The 15,638-nt window shown below is 42.3% G+C and overlaps 1 protein-coding gene across 3 annotated transcripts in view; it reads left to right on the forward strand.

Annotated features, from left to right (window-relative positions):
• Nucleotides 1-15,269, forward strand: part of LOC135548277 (5-hydroxytryptamine receptor 4-like) — a 51,174-nt gene extending 35,905 nt beyond the window's left edge. For all 3 annotated transcript variants that reach the window (XM_064977709.1, XM_064977710.1, XM_064977708.1), the window contains one exon: nt 13,903-15,269. In XM_064977709.1, coding sequence (XP_064833781.1) covers nt 13,903-14,011 — 109 coding nt within the window. In that variant the 3' untranslated portion in view covers nt 14,012-15,269. The remainder of the gene's footprint in view (nt 1-13,902) is intronic.
• The last annotated feature ends 369 nt before the right edge of the window (nt 15,270-15,638 follow it).

Here is a 15,638-nt window from a genome sequence, read left to right on the forward strand (position 1 = left end):
AAACCACAATAAATCAGCCTAGACAAATCTTTGTCTCTGAAACTGATGATAAAAAGCCACGGATTCTGATATCAGCAAATACATTTAAGAAAAAGTAGAATTTCAGGAATGATTGTTTTTAACTTTGATGAAATGAGAGATCAAAGATACAGTGCATTCTGCAAGTATTCAGACCCCTTCACTTTTTCCACATTTTGTTACTTTACAGCCTCATTCTAAAATTGATTAAAGCATTTTTTCCCCCTCATCAACATACACACAATACCCAAAAATGACAGAGCAAAAAGAGTTTTTTCGACATTTTTTAAACAGAAATATGACATTTACATAAGTATTTAGACCCTTTACTCAGTACTTTGTTGAAGACCCTTTGCCAGCAATTACAGACTTGAGTCTTCTTGGGTATGACGCTACAAGCTTGGCACACCTGTATTTGGGGAGTATTTGCCATTCTTCTCTGCAAATCCTCTCAAACTCTGTCAGGTTGGATGGGGAGCGTCGCTGTGCAGCTATTTTCAGGTCTCTCCAGAGATGTTCGATCGGGTTCAAGAGTTTTCAGCTATACTTTTCATGGCTGTTTATCTACCACCACAGACAGATGCTGGCACTAAGACCGCACTCATTCAGCTGTATAAGGAAAGAAGCAAACAGGAAACCACTCACCCAGAGGCAGCGCTCCTAGTGGCCGGAGACTTTAGCAGGGAAACCTAAATCAGTTCTACCAAATTTCTATCAACATGTTACATATGCAACCAGAGGAAAAACAATTCTAGATCACCTGTACTCCACACACAGAGACGCGTACAAAGCTCTCCATCCCCTCCATTTGGTAAATCTGACCACAACTCTATCCTTCTGATTCCTGCTTACAGGAAAAAATTAAAGCAGTAAGCACCAGTGACTTGGTCTATAAAAAAGTGGTCAGATGAAGTAGATGCTAAACTACAGGACTGTTTTGCTATCACAGACTGGAACATGTTCCGGGATTCTTCCGATGGCATTGAGGAGTACACCACATCAGTCACTGGCTTTATCAATAAGTGCATCGAGTACGTCATCCCCGCAGTGACTGTACGTACGTACATACCCCAACCAGAAGCCATGGATTACAGGCAACAGTCGCACTGAGCTAAAGGGTAGAGCTGCCGCTTTCAAGGTGCGGGACGCTAACCCGGAAGCTTACAAGAAATCCTGCTATGCCCTGCGACGAACCATCAAACAGGCAAAGGGTCAATACAGGGTTAAGATTGAATCATACTACACCGGCTCTGACACTCGTCTTATGTGACAGGGCTTGCAAACTATTACAGACTACAAAGGGAAGCACAACCGCGAGCTGCCCAGTGACACGAGCATACCAGACGAGCTAAATCACTGAGGCATGCATGAGAGCATCAGCTGTTCCGGACGACTGTGTGATCACGCTCTCCATAGCCGACGTGAGTAAGACCTTTAAACAGGATTACCAGGACGTGTGCTCCGGGCATGTGCTGACCAGCTGTGCCCATGAACACAAAGGCAACCAGCCTAAATGACTACAGACCCGTAGCATGCACATCCGTAGCCATGAAGTGCTTTGAAAGGTTGGTAATGGCTCACATCAACACCATTATCCCAGAAACCCTAGACCTACTCAAATTTTCATACTGCCCAAACAGATCCACAGACGATGCAATCTCTATTGCACTCTACACTGCCCTTTCCCACCTGGACAAAATGAACACTTATGTGAGAATGCTATTCATTGACTACAGCTCAGCGTTCAACACCATAGTACCCTCAAAGCTCATCACTAAGCTAAGGATCCTGGGACTAAACACCTCCCTCTGCAACTGGATCCTGGACTTCCTGACAGGCTGTCCCCAGGGGGTGAGTGAAGGTAGCAACACATCTGCCGCACTGATCCTCAACACTGGACCTCCACAGGGGTGCGTGCTCAGTCCCCTCCTGTACTCCCTGTTCACCCACGACTGCATGGTGAGTGCCAAGTCTAGGACAAAAAGGCTTCTCAACAGTTTTTACCCCCAAGCCATAAGACTTCTGAACAGCTAATCAAATGGCTACTCAGACTATTTGCATTGTGTGCCTCCCCTCCCCAACCCCCCTTTTTACGCTGCTGCTACTCTCTGTTTATCATATATGCATAGTCACTTTAACTATACATTCATGTACATACTACCTCAATTGGGCCGACCAACCAGTGCTCCCGCACATTGGCTAATCTGCATTGTGGCCCACCACCAACCACCTGCCACCCCCTCTTTTACGCTACTGCTACTCTCTGTTCATCATACACTGCTCAAAAAAATTAAGTGAACACTTAAACAACACAATGTAACTCCAAGTCAATCACACGTCTGTGAAATCAAACTGTCCACTTAGGAAGCAACACTGATTGACAATAAATTTCACATGTTGTTGTGCAAATGGTATAGACAACAGGTGGAAATTATAGGCAATTAGCAAGACACCCCCAATAAAGGAGTGGTTCTGCAGGTGGGGACCACAGACCACTTCTCAGTTCCTATGCTTCCTGGCTGATGTTTAGGTCACTTTTGAATGCTGGCGGTGCTTTCACTCTAGTGGTAACATGAGACGGAGTCTACAACCCACACAAGTGGCTCAGGTAGTGCAGCTCATCCAGGATGGCACATCAATGCGAACAGTGGCAAGAAGGTTTGCTGTGTCTGTCAGTGTAGTGTCCAGAGCATGGAGGCGCTACCAGGAGACAGGCCAGTACATCAGGAGACGTGGAGGAGGCCGTAGGAGGGCAACAACCCAGCAGCAGGACCGCTACCTCCGCCTTTGTGCAAGGAGGAGCACTGCCAGAGCCCTGCAAAATTACCTCCAGCAGGCCACAAATGTGCATGTGTCTGCTCAAACGGTCAGAAACAGACTCCATGAGGGTGGTATGAGGGCCCGACGTCCACAGGTGGGGGTTGTGCATACAGCCCAACACCATGCAGGACGTTTTTCATTTGCCAGAGAACACCAAGATTGGCAAATTCGCCACTGGCGTGCTGTGCTCTTCACAGATGAAAGCAGGTTCACACTGAGCACGTGACAGACGTGACAGTCTGGAGACGCCGTGGAGAACGTTCTGCTGCCTGCAACATCCTCCAGCATGACCGGTTTGGCGGTGGGTCAGTCATGGTGTGGGGTGGCATTTCTTTGGGGGGCCGCACAGCCCTCCATGTGCTCGCCAGAGGTAGCCTGACTGCCATTAGGTACCGAGATGAGATCCTCAGACCCCTTGTGAGACCATATGCTGGTTCGGTTGGCCCTGGGTTCCTCCTAATGCAAGACAATGCTAGACCTCATGTGGCTGGAGTGTGTCAGCAGTTCCTGCAAGAGGAAGGCATTGATGCTATGGACTGGCCCGCCCGTTCCCCAGACCTGAATCCAATTGAGCACATCTGGGACATCATGTCTCGCTCCATCCACCAACGCCACGTTGCATCACAGACTGTCCAGGAGTTGGCAGATGCTTTAGTCCAGGTATGGGAGGAGATCCCTCAGGAGACTATCCGCCACCTCATTAGGAGCATGCCCAGGCGTTGTAGGGAGGTCATACAGGCACGTGGAGGCCACACACACTACTGAGCCTCATTTTGACTTGCTTTAAGGACATTACATCAAAGTTGGATCTGCCTGTAGTGTGGTTTTCCACTTTAATTTTGAGTGTCACTCCAAATCCAGACCTCCATGGGTTGATACATTTGATTTCCATTGATTATTTTTGTGTGATTTTGTTGTCAGCACAGTCAACTATGCAAAGAAAACATTATTTAATAAGAATATTTCATTCATTCAGATCTATCTATGTGTTATTTTAGTGTTCCCTTTATTTTTTTGAGCAGTGTATATGCATAGTCACATTAACCATATCTACATGTACATACTACCTCAATCAGCCTGACTAACCGGTGTCTGTATGTAGCCTCGCTACTGTTATAGCCTGTCTTTTACTATTGTTTTATTTCTTTACTTACCTATTGTTCACCTAACACCTTTTTTTGCACTATTGGTTAGAGCCTGTAAGTAAGCATTTCACTGTAAAGTCTACACCTGTTGTATTCGGCGCACGTGACAAATAAACTTTGATTTGATTTGATTTGAAGTCCGTTCTCTGGCTCGGCCACTTAAGGGAATTCAGAGACTTGTCTCAAAGCCACACCTATGTCATCTTGGCTGTGTGCTTTGGGTTGTTGTCCTGATGGAAGGTGAACCTTCACCCCAGTCTGAGGTCCTAAGCACTCTGGAGCAGGTTTTTATCAAGGATCTCTCTATACTTTGTTCTGTTCATCTTTCCCTCGATCCTGACTTGTCTCCCAGTCCCTGCAGCTGAAAAACATCCCCACAGTATGATGCTGCCACCACCATTCTTCACTGTAGGGATGGTCCCAGGTTTCCTCCAGATGTGACGTTCTCTCAGAGTGACCATCGAGTTCTTGATCACCTCCTTGACCAAAGCCCTTCTCCCCCGATTGCTTAGTTTTGCTGGCAGTCAGCTTTAGGTAAGAATCTTGGTAGTTCCAAACTTCTTCCATTTAAGAATGATGATGTTCTTTGGGACCTTCAATGCTGCAGAAATGTTTTGGTACCCTTCCCCAGATCTGTGCCTTGACACAATCCTGTCTCGGAGCACTACAGACAGTTCCTTCGTCCTCATGGTTTGGTTTTTGTTCTAACATGCACGGTCAACTATGAGATCTTATATAGACAGGTTTGTGCCTTTCCAAATCATGTCCAATCAATTGAATTTACTACAGGTGGACTCCAATCAAGTTGTAGAAACATCTCAAGGATGATCAATGGAAACAGGATACACCTGTGCTCAATTTTGAGTCTCATATCAAAGGGTCTGTATACTTATGTAAATAAGGTATTTGCAAAAATGTCTAAAAACCTATTTTCGCTTTGTCCTCATGGGGTACTCTGTGTAGTTTGCTGAGGATTTTTTTATTGCATCTATTTTAGAATAAGGCTGTAACGTAACAAAATGTGGAAAAAGTCAAGGGGTCTGAATACCTTCCGAAGGCACAGGATGATCAAAAGAAGGCAAGTTTTTATGAAATCGTTTTCGTTTTCTTCAAAGAAAACAAACTTACAGAGCAAGACAGTTTTTTAAAACATGGAAAACAAGCCAGGTCCAGGCTGTTTCTATTGTGGGAATCTACTCTCAGTTGACAGTTTATTAGGCACACCCATCTGGTACAGAGTCGGACCCCCCTTTGTCTCCAGAACAGACTGAATTCTTTGGGGAATGGAAGCATTGCTCAATTGGTATCAAGGGACCTAACATGTGCCAGGATAACATTCTCCACACCATTACACCACCGCCACCAGCCTGTACCATTGACACCAGGCAAATCCTGATTCTGCCATCAGCATGACGCAACAGGCACCGGGATTCGTCGGACCAGGCAATGTATTTCCATTCCTCATATTATCCAGTGTTGGTTATCGCGTGCCTATTGGAGCTGCTTCTTCTTGTTTTTAGCTGATAGGAGTGGAACCCAGTGCGGTCATCTGCTGCAATAACCTATTCGTGAAAGGGACCGACGAGATGTGGGTTCTGAGGTGCCATTCTGCACACCAGTATTGTACTGTGCCATTATTTGCCTGTTTGTGGCCTGCCTGTTAGCCTATACGATTCTTGCCATTCTCCTTTGACCTCTCATCAACTAGCTGTTTTCACCCTCAGGACTGCCGCTAACTGGATGGTTTTTGTTTTGTCACACCACTCTTAATAAACTCTAGACATGTGTGAAAAGATCAGGAGGTCAGCCATTTCTGAGATACCGACGATCATATCACCCTCAAAGTCACTTAGGTCACTAGTTTTTCCCATTATAACGTTCAATCGAACAGTAACTGAATGCCTCAATGCTTGTCTGCCTGCTGTAGGGCGGCAGGTAGCCTAGTGGCTAGAGCGTTGGGCCAGCAACTGAAAGGTTGCTGGATTGAATCCCCGAGCTGACAAGGTAAAATCTGTCGTTCTGCCCCTGAACAAGGCAGTTAACCCACTGTTCCCCAGTAGGTCGTCATTGTAAATAAGAATTTGTTCTTAACCGACTTGCCTAGTTAAATAAATAAAAATATATATAGCAAGCTATGGCCACGTGACTCACTAGGAGCGAATCATTTTTGTGAACAGGGTTGTGTACCTAATAAACTGGCCGCGGAGTGTATTTTGGTACAGTGTACTGAGTGCATTATTGGAGACTGGATTTAAATATAGCTCATAAATACAGCAGGACCTCAACTGATGTGGATGTCTGATTCTATCTCTTCCTGCCTTGTCTTGCGGTCCTTGCACTGCCAGGGTTGTGGGTTCGATTCCCGGGACTATCCATATGTAAAATGCATGCATACATGACTGTAAGTCACGTCTGCTAAATGGCACATATTATTACTATTATTATGATGTCTTGATGTAATAGTGAAAGACTGTGGAAAAATGGGGGGGAAATGACTTCATGACCTGGGGGCAACTGATCTGTTCCAGTTTAATAACAAAGCTTCCAGTACTTTCTTTGACGTCAACAAGTTGTAATACACATAGTTCACCATGTTATAGTATATTACAAATGTACTGTGAATTTCACGATTATAGTATGTTATATAAATTGTTTACTACTTCTCACAATATCATGCAAATATGGTTGATTCAAACCAAATAAACATGGTTGAGTCAAACCATATAATTTAATATAATTTTAATTGTACTAAACTCACAACTCAGCCCCTCTAGGTTCTGCAGACTTTAGTCAAACCAGGTGTTTGTTTACTGCACAGAATAGATTTATGATGGACTCAACGGAAGCTTTTATGAGCACTACATGTTCATGTGTAATTAATATGCATGTTTTGAAACTTGAACAGTAATGTTCATTTGACTTTTTCAGATAAAACAGTTAAAGCAGATACAAGGTTTGGGTTGTTTATTTTACCAGAGCTGGTTTGATGCTTGACAGATCTCTTCAGTGATCTAACCTGTGGAGATTTGGCTACCTGCTGAGATAGCAGGGCTCAGATAGCAGGGCTGAGATAGCAGGGTTGAGATAGCAGGGCTCAGATAGCAGGGCTCAGATAGTAGGGCTGAGATAGCAGGGCTCAGATAGCAGGGCTGAGATAGCAAGGCTCAGATAGCAGGGTCTCTCACACACAGCCCCTTTCACTCCTGTCCTGCCCTGACCATACTGGTGGATATCTGGTTATGATCAAAGGTTTGAGTTTAGGACCACATGATTGGATAATTTAACAGTGTGTCTCAGCCTCAATCCAATAAACCCCATACAAACTGAAACTAGTAACATCCACATACCAGGATTGGGGAATTTAACAGTGTGTCTCAGCCTCAATCCAATAAACCCCATACAAACTGAAACTAGTAACGTCCACATACCAGGGATCAGAGGAGCTGATCCGGATGGCAATTTCAGTTGTCGTCAGTGACTGCAAATGGATTTATGCAGTGCAAGATGAATGGATGAATAGGTATAAAAAATACAAGATGTTTTCATCTATTATATAGATATTTTCAAATATCAGAATAGCATATTATAGACCTACTATACCGGTGGCATAATGCCTTGGATAATGGTGATCTGGAAGTCAGTGTTTTCATTTCCTTTGGGGAATGTACTGCTGTTCTGCCCTCTTCAATAGAAAGACATGTTATTTTTAGTCTGGGAATAAACAGTTGTAAAATGTACCATGACTACATTTGAACAAATACTGCACCATAGATGGGATTTGGTTGTAATTCATTTGAGACTGACTGGGACTTAGGGATTTGATAGAGCTGCAAAAATGCAATTTATTTGTTTTCAGGGGCAGAACAAATTCTTCGTAACATGTTTTGGCAGTAAGAAATTCAGGGTAGTCAGGTACCCAAGGGACTCAAGCCATTTTCTGTTTTCTGACCCTGTGAAATAAGGTCTAAGTGTCTGAGAGATATACTGTAGATCAGGAAGTGGGATTTAAAAATTCAGCGGAGGGCTTCACAGATTTATTTTTGTTGGAACGATTTGTTTGTCAAAACAAATTTCAGAAAAGGGGCAGGTATTTGAAAATATATAGGTCCATTCTAATTTCTACATACTTTCTATCTAGTTGTAGAAATTCAAGAGTGGCCTGGAGTGATTTTATTTTATTCTTACTCAAACCTCCCGCGGGCCAGATTGAATGGGCTCACGGGCCGGAACTGGCTCACCCCTGCTGTAGCTCTATTTCTACATTCCTTGATGTCATGTCAGAAGAAAATCACATCATTATTAAGCTAATCAACATGCAATCCCCATGGCTCCTGGTGTCTGCCAGGGCAAGGTCTGAGGTCCTGTATTTTGGTTTCATTTCCACCCAGAGTCCTCCAGGATTCAGAGTTTATAGTTTAAGACTGATCACATATGTTGATAAAAAGAACCATGTGTACCAGCGCCCGAGGAATTAAGACTAAATTAAACAGAAACAACCTTCCCCTGGAGACGTTCAACTGGTCTCCCTTCGTCTCTGTTGATGACAGTGCATTCGGAAAGTATTCAGACCCCTTCCCTTTTCCACATTTTGTTATGTTAAAGCCTTATTCTAAAATGTATTAAATTACCTTTTTCTTCAATCAACAGACAATACCACATAACGACAAAGCGAAAACAGTTTTTTCAAAACTTTATAAATGTATTTACGTAATTATTCAGACCCTTTGCAATGAGACTCAAAATTGAGCTCAGGTGCATATTGTTTCCCTTGATCATCCTTGAGATGTTTCTACAACTTGATTGGAGCCTAGCTGTGGTACATTCAATTGATTGGACATGATTTGGAAAGGCACAAACCTGTCTATATAAGGTCCCACAGTTGACAGTGCATGTCAGAGCAAAAGCCAAATCATGAGATCAAAGGAATTGTCCGTCGAGCTCCGAGACAGGATTGTGTCGAGGCTCAGATCTGTAGAAGTGTACCAACAAATGTCATCAGCACTGAAGGTCCCCAGGAACACAGTGGCCATCATCATTCTTAAATGGAAGTTTAGAACCACCGAGACTCGTCCTAGAGCTGGCTGCTCAGACAAACTGAGCAATCGGGGAAGAAGGGCCTTGGTCAGGGAGGTGACCAAGAACCTGATGTTCACTCTGACAGAGCTCCAGAGATCCTCTGTGGAGATGGGAGAAGGACAACCTTCCAGAAGGACAACCATCTCTGCAGCACTACACCAATCAGGCCTTTATGGTCATGGCCTGATGGAAGCCATTCCTCAGTAAAAGGCACATGACAGCCTGCTCGGAGTGCCAAAAGGCACCTAAAGACTCTCAGACCATGAGAAACAAGATTCTCTGGTTTGATGAAACCAAAATTGAACTCTTTGGCCTGAATGCCAAGCATCAAGTCTGGAAGTAACCTGGCACCATACCTACAGTGAAGGATGGTGGTGGCAGCACCATGCTATGGGGATGTTATTCAGCGGCAGGGACTGGGAGACTAGTCAGGATCGAGGGAAAGATGAACGGATCAATGTAGAGGGAGATCCTTGATGAAAACCTGCTCCAGAGCGCTCAGGACCTCAGACTGGGGCGAAGGTTCACCTTCCAACAGGACAACGACCCAAAGCACACAGCCAAGACAACATAGGAGTGGCTTCGGGATAAGTCTCTGAATGTTCTTGAGGTGCCCAGCCAGAGCACGGACTTGAACCCGATCAAACATCTCTGGAGAGACCTAAAAATTGTGCAGCGACGCTCCCCATCCAAACTGACAGAGCTTGAGAGGATCTGCATAAAATGTGATTTACTCCCCAAATACAGGTGTGCCAAGCTTGTAGTTTCATACCCAAGAAGACTCAAAGCTGTAATTGCTGCCAAAAGTGCTTCAACAAAGTACTGAGCAAAGGGTCAGAAAACTTATGTAAATGTGATATTTCCATTTTCTTTTGCTTTGTCATTATGGAGTATTGTGTGTAGATTGATGAGAGAAAATTCATTCATTTTCGAATAAGGCTGTAACTTAACAAAAAAACTCAGTTTTTCACAATTCCTGACAATTAATCCTAGTAAAAATTCCCTGTTTTAGGTCAGTTAGGATCACCACTTTATTTTAAGAATGTGAAATGTCAGAATAACAGTAGAGAGAATGATTTATTTATTTCAGCTTTTATTTGTTTCATCACATTCCCAGTGGGTCAGAAGTTTACATACACTCAATTAGTATTTGGTAGCATTGCCTTTAAATTGTTTAACTTAGGTCAAATGTTTCGGGTAGACTTCCACAAGCTTCCCACAATAAGTTGGGTGAATTTTGGCCCATTCCTCCTGACAGAGCTGGTGTAACTGAGTCAGGTTTGTAGGCCTCCTTGAGCGGACATGCTTTTTCAGTTCTGCCCACACATTTTCTATAGGATTGAGGTCAGGGCTTTGGACAGAGGAACTCTGCCAAGAAGATCACCATCCCGGAGTCGACTCTTCACTGTTGACGTTGAGACTGGTGTTTTGCCAGTTGAGGACTTGGGAGACGTCTGTTTCTCAAACTAGACACTCTAATGTACTTGTCCTCTTGCTCAGTTGTGCGACAGATTTTTTATGGAATATCTACATAGGCCAGAGGCCCATTAGAGGCCCATTATCAGCAACCATCACTCCTGTGTTCCAATGGCACGTTGTTAGCTAATCCAAGTTTATCATTTTAAAAGGCACTCTAATGTGCTTGTCCTCTTGCTCAATTGTGAACTGGGGCCTCCCACTCCTCTTTCTATTCTGGTTAGAGCCCATTTGCGCTGTTCTGTGAAGGGAGTAGTACACAGCGTTGTGAGATCTTCAGTTTTTTGGCAATTTCTCGCATGGAATAGCCTTAATGTCTCAGAACAAGAATAGACTGACGAGTTTCAGAGGAAAGCTCTTTGTTTCTGGCCATTTTGAGCCTGTAATCGAACCCACAAATGCTGATTCTCCAGACACTCAACTAGTCTAAAGAAGGCCAGTTTTATTGCTTCTTTAATCAGCACAACCGTTTTCAGCTGTGCTAACATAATTGCAAAAGGGTTTTCTAATGATCAATTAGCCTTTTAAAATGATACAGTTGGATTAGCTAAACACAAAGTGTCATTGGAACACAGGTGTGATGGTTGCTGATAATGGACCTCTGTACACCCATGTACAGTAGATACTCCATTAAAAAAAATCTGCAGTTTCTACAATAGTCATTGACAACATTAACAATCTTTGCACTGTATTTCTAATCAATTTGTTATTTTAATGGACAAAAAAATGTGCAAGGATATTTCTAAGTGACCCCAAGATTTTTAACGGTAGTTTACGTAGACTTGAAATCACTAGCCACTTTAATAATGGAACGCCAGTCACAATAATAATGTTCCATATTTTTGCTTTATTCATCTCATACGTATATACTGTATTCTATTCTACTGTATTTAGTTTATGCCACTCCAACATTGCTCATCCTAATATTTATATGTTCTTTAATTCCATTATTTTACTTTTAGGTTATGTGTATTGTTGTGAATTGTTAGATATTACTGCATTGTTGGAGCTATAAAAACAAGCATTTCACCACACCTGCAATAACATCTGCTAAACATGTGTATGTGACAAATAAAATTTGCTTTAATTTTTATTTGATGAGGGTTTGATTATTTGATATACCCCAAAAAATATTGCCATGAAATGGAGCATAGAAAACGGCAGAAGGGGTTGTGTTCCCTCTTCACTTGCCTAAATATTGTATTAAGTGACAACGATCTAAGCTAATAAACCAAATCGGCTTTCTCATGCTCACTACACATTCTCTTTCGAGGAGTTGTATAGAGTTGGAGAGCTGTTGGAAAGTTTAGGCCAAATTGGACATGCATTGGATGGTATCTATATAGTTATAGTGCTTCTTTTGATACAGTATGTTTATGTTGTGTTTGACCTCATGTGGGTTTATTTTGGCACTTGTTCTTTCAAAACAGTACATCCTAGCTGAAGGTCACTCTGTTTTCAAAAATGTGGACAACACATTTTGTTCTTGTAATGAAGTTTGCACTACAGCCAAAGATATCAGTTGGATCTACTGCTTAGTGTAAGAGATAGGGTGACATCTCTGCCAAAGCATTTGTATGATACAAAATACAGTTCAAGGTTCAGGGTTCACAATGTGGAGCACAGTTTTTATAGATCCCATTGTGGTCAAACGTGGGAATGTCCTTTATGGAGATCTATTTTAGTTATTTAACCATAAACATCTTAAGCTAAATCACATGGCATGTAGGTGAAATGAACCATATAAGGGTGGTTCTCTAGAAATGTATCATCAGCATTCAAAATGTCTAATTCCCGCAAAATGCCTTCGGTTCTCAGTTGATAGCACAACTGGATGCAGCCCTCAGGTTTGAGCTGGCGCTAGTCTATAGTGCATAACATTAATAATCTAGAAATAACATTGAACATGTCTTGTGTATTTTGTCAATCAGGAACGCATGTTATGAGGTACCTTTGTCGACCCTGCAGGAAGTGCTGAAACATAACTGCAGTGAACAAGTCCAGTGCCACAGGATGCCATAGGTACAGAGTGATTCTGTTACTGTGTGTGGTGTGATGCCACATTGTGCCATCGTGATTCATTCCATTTAAGTGGCATCATTACACTGACAAAATACCCGGCATAGAATAGGCACTGTAGCATTATATATAGCTGTGCATTATGGCAGCTTTAATGGCCGTTTAGCAGTGTAAATATGAACTAAGGCAATTGCAGTAGGCTATTTATAAACCATCTGTCATTCCTGACAGAAAATGTATGTTTGAAACATCCGTGTAGGAGTGATAACATGTCCAAGTTTGATGGATTCCTGGTGACATTTTCATGTTGTCAAGTTGATCATGACAATGCCTGATATGACATTCTGTACAGGCTTAGACAAATAGCATCTGACATTGTTCATATGGGTATGATAAGTACTTGTTTGACAAATAGAGATTGAGAGCTCTATTTTGACAGTAAACAGTCTTCTGCGAGAACAGAGTGCATTTGGAGGTTGATTTGATTGAATTTAGACCATTTTAAATACATACATAAGGGCGCTCCAGCCAGTGACGCCTCCACAAACAATTTAAGAAAATCATTGATGATAACACAAAGCTTAAAAGCTTATTTTCATTGTGCTCCTTTTGAAGGGGAAGGGGGATGCAGCAAGGTTTGGCAGCAATAGTAGTGACAAGACAAGACAAAGACAGACAAAACTACGGACAGGTACATCTCCCTTGTCTCACATGGAGGAACATTGTAATTAAGAATTCATGTCTTGAGGCGTGAGAGATGTGTCTATTCTATGGTTAGCGTAGCTGGTTGTGCAACACTGTCTGGTATCTGCCCTGCCTACTAGGAGCCTTCATTTGTCAAGAACTGTCTTTTTTCAGATTCACTTTCCATTGGATATCATCTTTTACTTGGACCCTCATCAGCTCATAACTCTTGAAAAAAATATATATGTTTTTATTATTTTACCCCTTTTTAATTCTCCAATTTCTTGGTATCCAATTGGTAGTTACAGTCTTGTCTCATCGCTGCAACTCCCATACAGAGACTCGGGAGAGGCGAAGGTCGAGAGCCGTGCGTCCTCCAAAACACAACCCAACCAAGCCGCACTGCTTCTAGACACAATGCCCATTTAACCCCGAAGCCAGCCACACCAATGTGTTGGAGGAAACCCCGTACACCTGGCGACCGTGTCAGCATGCATGCGCCCGGCCCAGGAGTCGTTAGAGCGCGATGGGACAAGGACACCCCTACCGGCCAAACCCTCCCCTAAACGGGACAACGATGGGCCAATTGTGCACCGCCCCATGGGTCTCCCGGTCGTGGCCAGCTGAGCTCATAACTAACATTCTTTTCATTTCCCCCTTCTAGACTATCCTTCCTTCCCAACGGAAGCTACAGTGACAACAGCAGGAGGATTTTATCCAATGAGCTGGAATCTCAGGACTCCATGGGTGGACTGTCTATAGCCCAGAGATAATGACCTAAACCTGCTTATGTCTTACGCAAGTTCAACACGTGAAATACAGTATGTATTAATGGGGACGTATGGTCACCACAATGAGATTCTTGTCTGAAGGACTACAGTCTGATAATGAAGAAGTCAATCATTTGATTATTGAATTACCAGATCATGGTTTATGAATTTACTGCGTAAAAACACTGTCCAGTCAGTTTTTTCCCCCAGGTGAAGACTATCAGACAATGAAGATGCATGAAGAGATCAAAAGCCAGTTAGTGTCTGTGGAATGACTTGAGCATTACGCCAAGATGATTGTTGGTGATTAATATTCTACGGGTCCCTATAAAGTTAAAAGCTATTGTTGGCTCACCAGTTTTGTCAGTGTTTCCCCTATATGCATTTTACAAGCGTCGCACCGCCGCTGCTAAATCATGGCCGCCACTGAAAAAATATATATATATTTTCGGGATGGTAAAACATTTTAAATCTAAACTTCAACAACTAAAACCATATATAAGGAATGTAGAAAAGACAATGGAGCAATATATATATATATAAAAAACACTTTTTTTTTTAAATAAGATCATATTTGAGGAACTAACAACCACCACAATAAAAACTAGTCACGGAGAATCTGAAATTCCAAAAATGTCATGGCATGGGACCCCCTTTAATTTAGTTATGTTTGAGCTACTCAGCATAAGAGCAATTGTAGGAAACTAGCTTTAACTGTAAGATTCTCTCTGCCCTATGGCAAAACGTATAGAATTGTCAAGAGGGCTTCTAAAACCCCTCCATTGGCCATGCCTACCATCCCCTGCTTTACTTGCCACTGCTGCTGAAAAAATACCTGGGGGAAACACTGGATGAAAGAGTCTCATTCCTGGTAGTGACCCATGTATGTTAAAAACAACTGTATTTAATTATGTCAATCAACTTAGCATTTACTATTTATATTCAGTTTTGACTCTGACAACTATTTCATGTACATTTTAATCTGAAGAGAACTGATGGTATAAAATAGACATTACTAAATTGTATTTATTTCGGCTTCAGAAAATAAGGAGCAATGTCTTGTTACTATGTGACAACTTTTTAGTCAGATTTCTTTTACATTGTTGGATATTATTTGTGATAAATAAATGTGTAACTTCACAATTTTATGTGCCAAGAACTCAGCAACTAACAAAATTGCTTTTGAATTGCTGTCTAATCGAGCCTTGTACTTCTGATCATGCAGGCCAGAAAAATTGATGGGCTTCAATGAAGACCGCTGAATAGCAAACAGCTTTAATTGTGTAATACTGTGTTGCCTTGAAATAATTTAAAACATGTTTGACCATTATGCTATTATTTCAGTGAGGCAATTACGCAGCAAAAATCCTTTTCTCCCTTTTCATAAATGACTAACTTGATTATCCATGATAATTACATGGTTTCTACAATCCCACTCGTCGGTCGAGTGTAGAGGAGTGTTTGACCTCAAGGTCAACGATACAATCCAGGATTGATGGCGCAGAAGAGGAATTCATATTCTCTATAACCACTCAAGTTTACAGGGCCTGGTTCAATTTAAGGACTTTGGCTCTAATCGAACACTCCCCCATATGTTTAAAGCCAAACTCTTGTTTCATGTGTATTTTGA

This window comes from Oncorhynchus masou, chromosome 11 (assembly GCF_036934945.1).
Source record: "Oncorhynchus masou masou isolate Uvic2021 chromosome 11, UVic_Omas_1.1, whole genome shotgun sequence".
NCBI lineage: Eukaryota > Metazoa > Chordata > Actinopteri > Salmoniformes > Salmonidae > Oncorhynchus > Oncorhynchus masou.